A 7,851-nucleotide genomic window follows, 5' to 3' on the forward strand; every position below is an offset into this window, starting at 1 on the left:
GGCCATGCTGCCGGTCTGGAGTGGCCTCCGTGTCAGAGTGTGCCTCCATCAGAAGCTACTCACGTTGTCACTTTGCCTTGGGACTGGCCCCCCTTTGCATGGCCAGGCTGCTAAGGGGGAGGGCAGGCTCCCCAGGGTCCCAGAGGCAGGTGTGTGGGTCCTGTCTGGCTGGTCCTGCTCGTGACAAGGGCGAGGGCCCCCTCTTCAGACCTAAAACAAGACCCAGGTCTCCATGGCCGATGCAGGCCCACCAAGGGGCTGCAGAATGGACCACCTACCAAGTCTGCAGCTGAAGGGCTTCTTCCTCCCACCCAGAAATCTCGGTGCTTCCCAGAGGAGGCCAAAGCTCCATTTCTAAGGTATTTTTAGTCAGTTTTCATTACCGACTTTTTTCAAGAGCTGTTTCCATAAATGGTTCTGCACTCATGATTGCTGGTCCAGGCCTCCGACGGCTTCAGACCCCAAATTAAAAGGGAACACCCACACACTCCCCCACATCAAGTCTGTCAAGGCCAAAAATAGATCCGAGGAGATTGAGCAAGGATATGATTCCCCAGTGCAAACCCGGGGGAAGAACTGAACTGTGGGACTTTTCCGGAAAGATGCGGTCACAGTGACACATCCCTCTCTCCCGTAGGGAATGGATTTCCGTAAGGAGATGGATTGGGTGTACCTCCCTGCCCTGGGCCTCACCCCTGGAGGAGCCCCCATCAGTGGGCAGGGGTGGGCACATTCTTTGGTCAGAGCTGGAAAGGCCTCCAGGGCAACCCTGCAGACATGGGGAAACTGAGGCCCAGAGGGGCAAAGACTTGCCAGGGGTCGCACGTCAGGTGAGGGCCTTTCGTGTGGACTTTCAGACCTGCAGCTGAGGTAAAATGAGTGGCCCTAGCTTCCCTCCAAGTGGTGATACTGGGATGGGGGGTGGTCACCTGTCAAAGAGGTTCTCCTGTCAATGGGGGCCCCCCTGAGAATGCCTGCTGAAGCCACCTTCTTCTAGGCAAGGCCCTGGGGGCACTGGAGGTCCCAGGAAGCGCCCAGGGAGATGCCGAACCCGCTGTCAGCCTCCACAAAGACAGTGAGGGCGGCCCTGCTCTGCTGCACCGACCAGGCCCAGGCTCCTGCCCCTGCTCTCAGCTCCCTGCCTCCAGCTGTGATCGTCCTCCCTCAACCTTGCCAGTCTGCCCTGAGTGCCTGCCATGCAGGGGATGGGGTGCACGGGGTGGGGGTGCCCCACAGACTCAGATCTGTCCCTGTTCTCAGGTCGTTCATGGTTTCCCAGGGAGTAAAACAGGGGCGAGACATGGCCCTGAATGAGACTGGCAGAAAGTGACTCAAATCCTAAGAGAAATACACACGATGGGGGGGTGGGACTTTCATCAGAGAAGGAGCCTGTCTCTTGAAGAGGATTGGAGGTGGGAAACTCCTGCCTGCCCCTTTAAGAGGTGGAGGCAGGGATGTTCTATGCACAGGGTATGAAAGGAGCAAAGGCACAGGTGAAATGTAACAGAGTTCTCTGTTAAGTTCCTGCTGTTGCCAGCGTCTGCTAGCCTCCCCTCACAGTGCTGGGAATAGGCCTCATTCACCTGCTCTTAAAGGTGAAGAAAGGAGGTTCAGAGACTTTAACAGGAACCTGTCTAGCATCTCACAGCTCCCAGGTGGGACAGCCAGGATTAAAATATAGGCTCAATACATCCACGTGAGCACGTTCTGGGCACCTTTATTCATAACCCCAAACTAGAAACAACTCAATATCCACTAATAAAAATGGACAAATGTGGTATACTTGCAGAATGCAATACAATTCGATTATAAACAAGCGCTACAGGGGTGCCCAGCTGGCTCACTAGCAGAGGATCCAACTCTTGATTTGATCTTGGGATCATGAGTTCGAGCCCCACCCTGGATGTAGAGATTACTTTAAAAAAAAAAAAAAAAAACTTAAAGAACTAAAGATAGGAAGATAACAGGGATGAATCTCAAAAAATTATATTAAGTGAAAGACTAGACCTAAAAGTATATATAGTAGGGCTTCGGGTATAAGCAGACCAAAGAGAGGTGACATGAATGCATTGTGATAGAAATCAAAAAGTGACTGCCTGGAGGCACTGGGCTGGTGGGAAAAGGATGCCCAGGGGCACCCATGTTACAAGTTTCAATGTGGTATGAAGGGTATCATGAGCATATCTTATTTTGTAATCCCCAAACAATAAAACCACTTTAAAAACAGGATTCTCAGTTTATAACATACATTCAAAGACAGTCCAATTCGGCAACACTTACTGCACCTAATGGTGGGCCAGGCCCAGGTCTGGGCAGAGAGGCAGTGTCTATGTAGGAGAAGAGCAGAGGAGACAGGAAGCTGACCTGCTGGGTGGCCTTGGGAAAACCACCTAACTTCTCTGAGCCTCACTCTCCTCTTTTCAAAACAAAGATGTGACCTTAAGTGTGATGCAAATGAAGAGACAGACTCAGAGGTTCTGAGCACAGGGTCCTCACCAGGTGCCATCTTACACACTCCCTGAACAGCCTGCAGGGTGGGCTATTTTACACGAGTGTCTCCATTTTACAGAGGACGAAACTGAGGCTCTAACAGGTGGCCTGGAGAGCCCAGATCACACTGAGACTCGGTGGTGGCATCAAGATGCAAATGTTGTCTGCGTCCCAGGTCAGAGCCCCCACCCGGGTCCTGTCTGCCCTCCCACTGTCCATCGCTCCTGGGCTCCAGAGCCCCCCTGGGGGGGGGGTGTCACTGTCTAGACCAGTGGTCTAGACAACCATCTTTGTGGCTTAAGTATTCCTTGCTCCCCACTAGGAGGCCAGCTCCGCAAGGGGAGGAACTTTGTTTCGCTCACTGTCCTATCCCAGGAACTAGAAAGAACTATGTCTGGCACAGAGCAGGTACCACATGACTATCTGTTGAGTGAATTCGTGAAAAATGAAAGAGTTCCCTAGTAAAGAACCAAAGGAAGTACCTTCAAGGTCACAGGGCTGAGCAGGACGTGGGCCAGGTCCCTCATTCCCACTCAGCCCTGCCTCTCCCAAATCCAGCGCCTCAGGTCAACACCCCCTGTCCTCGGCTGCCTGAGGCACGGGAATAAATTAGTCTGGTCAGAGAAGGGTCTCGACAAAAGTGAAGATGGCTTGATGCATTTCTGGCTAGACCTCTGCCTTTAGGGCTGTTTGTGCCTCAGTTTCTCAACCTGGAACACGGCATCTGCTGGCCCAGCGGCTCGAGGTCGAGAAGGACCAGGACCAACGTGCGGAGTTGGTCTTTCTGGCCTCATTCCTCCCTCCCCGCAGGCTGGGCCAGCCTGAGGCACCCAGGGAGCAGCCAGTCAGACCCACGCTCCAGCCCAGGGGACGGGGTGGTGCCACGAGGAGGTGCCTCCAACACGGAGCCACGGGGTCAGGGCCAGGAGGCCCTGTGTTTTCTGACACCATCGCTGTGGACTGGATGAGAAAAGAGGCCCAGAGAGGGAAGGGAGGTGACCTGGGACAGGAAGGACTCAGTGGCGAGCCCAGGCGGTACAAGAACCTGGGTGTTGCCTCCCAGCTCAGTCCTCTCCTCTCCGTGAACACAGGGGACACCCAGGACAGGTATCGGCCCCCATTACCGTGTCCTGGCCAAGGGCAGCCAAGAGCATACAGGTGGAGACTCACTGACAGGCCAGGCAGGGGCCCCAGCTCTGACCATAGTCCTGGCCTCCCTAAAGAGACACTGTCAGCCATGACACGGGCTTCCTACAGCACCTGCCTGGGCACAGAGGCCTGACCCACGGGCCAGAGGCCTGTGGGAGGCTAGAGGTCTCTGGGTCCCACAGGCTGCCATGGACGGTCAGGGGCCCAGCAGGCAGCAGGTCTGGCTTCTCAGGACCCGGATGAGGCCAACAGGAGGTGGAGCTGGAGGCAACAGGTGTGGGAGCCTGGGCGTGGGTGCTGACACCATAGCGACTCTGCTATTAGTCTCGGTGGTGGTTCAGGGGCCTGGGGCCTGGGCCTCCAAACAAGGAAAGAATCCTGGTAGGCGTCTAATCCCCCCGCCCCCACAGCCCAGGTAATTACCAGTTAAAACTACTCAAATTGAAGGAGTTGTACTAGTGCAATTAGCACATCAGAATAAAGGAGGCCCTCTGACAGCTGGCTGGGCCCGCCCACAGACCGGGCTTCCACTGAACAAAGATCTGCTTGTTAATCCCACAGCGTCAGAGGCCTTCGATCTTCGTGAAACACACAGAGATGGCGTGGGAAGAAGCTGGCATCTGGAATCCACAGCCCCTGGATGATGTCATGGATGCGCTGTGTGGCCCTGGACTGGCCATTTAACCTCTCTGAGCCCATGAAAAGGGCTTGGGGTGGCTCAGTCAGTTAAGCATCAGGTCATGATCTCATGGTTCGTGAGTCTGAGCCCCGCATCAGGCTCTGTGCTGACAGCTCAGAACCTGCTTGAGATTCTGTCTCCCTCTCTCTCTGCCCCTCCCCCTTCTCTCTCTCTCTCTCTCTCTCTCTCTCTCAAAACAAATAAATAAACGTTAAAAACAGAAGTGTGGGACATTCCCACACATCCAACCAAGGCTGGCCAGCAGCTGGGAGGGACCGGAGTCGGGAGCAACCAGGCTCAGGCTCACCGACCAGAGGCATGATTTTCTGTTCCTCCCATCTATCAACTGAACACACAACAACCCTGACGATGCGTTGATCTCTAGGAGCCCCACTTTACAAGGAGGGATCTGTGGCTCCAAGAGGACAAGGGACGTGCCTAAGACCACACAGCAGAGGCACAAGAGGAATCAGATGTGTCTGAACTAAGGGTGATGCTTGATTCACAATAGCAGCTCCCACCAAGGCCGTGTGCGCCTTGACCATGGGATGCTGGGGAAGCAGGATATTGGCTGGGCAGTGACTCACTAATGGATGGGGTCCATTCTCAGGATAACTGTATCTACAGCTCCTCTTGGTTCTGAGCCCCAGGTCAGCTTGTTCTGAGGACAGGCCTCAGTTTTACACATGGTCTCCGTTATCCCGCGTCCCCCACCCTGCCCTCTAACCAGGAAGGTGGCATTCACTGGCCCAAGTCCTGTGCCTGGCACCGGGCTCTCAGCAGAGGTTAACAGCCGCTTCCTGCTGTTCCCTCACCTCAGGCACCCACCAGCTCGGGGCTGGGGGGGGACAGAGGCCTCCTTGGCTGTCCCCTCGGCCTGCCCCAGTGTAGGAAGCAAATGGCTAAAGACCCCACAAGACCTGCCGCTGCTCCATCCCCTGGGTTTCTCTGCCTAAACCCCTCTGGAAGCTCTCTACACCCTGAAAGCCTGCCCTCCTGACAGGAGAAAGAAATATCAGCTCCTTGAGGAGGTGGATGTAGGGCTACCTCCTGTCCTGACTGGGCCACAGAGAGGCTGTGCTATCCTGGGCATAACATTGTCTCTCTGAGCCTCAAAGTCCTCATCGGGGAGATGGGGATGAAGATCATGTCTGGTAACAGGGCTGTCGGGAAGGTCAAGAGTGACGCTGTGGGTGAAGGGAGGCTGTTGGCCTTGGCAAAGGTCTTCTCCCATCTAAGCCTGAGCTGTAGTCCCTGCGCCCCCAGATCCAGTCTGGTGTCTGCTCCAGCCCTGACCCCACAGACAGGAGGCAAAGCAGATAGGGGACAGATAGTCAGGACTGCAGATTAAAGAGCATTTAATAATAGGAAAGACATCTTTGAAAACTAACCATAAATGGCTCCACGACTTGTACAGAGTTTCTGCAGAGAGGAAGGGCTGGGCTTTGTGTGGGAGAAGGAGGGGCTTCCGAGCTGCCCACCATGTCCTTCCACAGCCTGGACCTTCACAGCATGCCAAGCCACGTCCCAGGTGCTGTGCTCAGGGTGACAAGACCGCCGACGGCCCCACTGAGCTCAGAGTCCACTCCTTCCCCACTCCCTGCCCTGACAGCCACACCCTCACCTACAGGGGCTGGGGCTCTGGCCAGGGAACGGGCTGCTGTGGACTCATGACATCTTGGGCTCTCATCTCAGCTCTGGGCACTCTGATGATGTCACCGGGGCTTTCCACGCTGAACTTTGTCCCTTTCTCCAGTACTGCCCTTATCACTGTGGCAGCATCCCAGCCTGTTTACTCATCCCTCTCCCCAGGACCACACTGTCTTCCTGGCACTGCCCGGTCCACCCGACATGAGATGATTCCTACCCTTGGGTGTTTCCAGGGGCGGGACGAACGCGCACATCGATGGGACTCACATCCGTGTCTGTCGGAGTGAGCGGGGGCCCACAGCCCTTGGACTCGGCCGCCCTGAGCTCCGCATTCCCAGCCCTCTGTGGGGGCGTGGCCGCGATCAAAGGGGCGCGCACCGGCCAAGGCGGTCCCCTGGACCCGTCCGCACCCGCGCGTCCACCCGGTGGTCTGGTCGTACGGTCACCGGGGCCCCGGACGCCCATTCCGACGGCCTCACTCACCCATGTTGACGAAGCTCATGACCAGGTCGGCGCGGCCCGGGCGCCGCTCGGGGGGGCCGCCGTCCTCGTCGTCGTCGCGGGCCATGGCGTGGTACAGGTCCAGCATGAAGAGCGGCGCCGACGCGGGCAGCCGGGAGGCGGCGGACGGCGCGCGGGGCCGCGGCCGCCCGGGCAGCCCGAGCACCGCCAGGATCTCGCGCTGCATGTCGCGGCGCTCGCGCGGGCCCAGGCGGCGGGCCGGACAGCCGGCCGGGGCGCGCGGGCCGGGGCCGCCGCCGCTCAGCGCGCACAGCGCCAGGCCCACGAGCCACAGCGGCCCGGGGCGCGCGGCCATGGCCGGGCCGGGCGGGCGCTCAGCGGGCGCGCATCCGCTCCGCGGCCGGGCGGGGACCGGGGCCGCGGCCGCCCGGACGGCGGACGGCGAACGGCGGGCGGGGCTCGGGGTCGGCCGCACGGGGCGCGCTCGCCTGCGGTTTCCCAGCACCTGCTGCTGGGCTCGGGCGGCGTGGACGCGGCAGGGGCTCCTCCGGGAGCTGGGGGCTGGCGGCCAATCTGTCTGTGGTGGCCGAGCCGTCAGTCGGCTGCTGCCGAGGCCCGCTCAGCTGCAGGGGCGGCGGGCGAGCTCCGGTCTGCGCTCGGGACGACGCAGATCCGACGGCGCCTCTGCAGCTGGAGCTGCGGTCTGCGCTGCGCGCCCGCCTCCGCCGCCGGTGGGTCCCGCGTGCCGCCGTCGGGCCCCGCCCCCTCCGCTCCCGACCAATGGGGGCTCGGGGCGGGGCCAAGGCCGCCGGACCGAAGCCAGGGTGAAGGGGCGGTGGGGCGCGGGTGGTGCAGCAGGTGGTGGTGACGCCGAGATACCGTCCGCTCTTCGGTGGTGGGCGGGTCCGGCGAGGGGTCCCCTGTCCAGCTGCCGGGTCGTCGGGGTCGTGCTGGGCTCCCCTCCCAGCCGGCACCGTCGGGCGGGCGGGGGGCCTCGGCCTGGGGACACGAGGGTAGCGGGGCAGTCGGGAGAAATGAGGGCCCTGCGCTCCCGCAGGGCGTGTCCTCCAGCACTCTCGACCGGGCGGGATCCGGGGCCTGCGTCCCACCGTTGGAGTGACCCCGCAGTCCCGCCTTAGTGCGCGGAATGTCGCTCCACGCGACACGAAGAAAAGCCTCAGTAGGGTCTAGAGGTAGAGAGGCCCCGAGGTGCCAGTCGTGCCCGGAGAGTGAGACGCGTTCCTTTGCCATCAGCCGCCACCGCAGTTCCTCGCTGGCCACCCGGCTCCTTGCCCGCTGTCCCTTTGCACGCGCTATTGGAGGCTTCTTTCGCGACACCTGCTCAGTCTCTGCTCCCAGCGTGCGTGCCACCCACCTGGTTCCCGCGTGCTCCTGGCTAGCGCCCCAGGCGAGACCCCCCA

At 59.6% G+C, this 7,851-nt stretch overlaps 1 protein-coding gene across 5 annotated transcripts in view; it reads right to left on the reverse strand.

Annotated features, from left to right (window-relative positions):
• Positions 1-7,170, reverse strand: part of BMP8A (bone morphogenetic protein 8a) — a 30,681-nt gene extending 23,511 nt beyond the window's left edge. For 3 of the 5 annotated variants that reach the window (XM_058717944.1, XM_058717943.1, XM_058717941.1), the window contains exon 1: positions 6,452-7,161. In XM_058717944.1, coding sequence (XP_058573927.1) covers positions 6,452-6,785 — 334 coding nt within the window. In that variant the 5' untranslated portion in view covers positions 6,786-7,161. Of the gene's footprint in view, positions 1-6,451 lie in introns of all 5 variants that reach the window. The other 2 variants (XM_058717942.1, XM_058717940.1) reach the window with 2 other exon arrangements.
• Between the last annotated feature and the right edge of the window lie 681 nt (positions 7,171-7,851).

Source organism: Neofelis nebulosa, chromosome 2 (genome assembly GCF_028018385.1).
Source record: "Neofelis nebulosa isolate mNeoNeb1 chromosome 2, mNeoNeb1.pri, whole genome shotgun sequence".
NCBI classification, from domain to species: domain Eukaryota; kingdom Metazoa; phylum Chordata; class Mammalia; order Carnivora; family Felidae; genus Neofelis; species Neofelis nebulosa.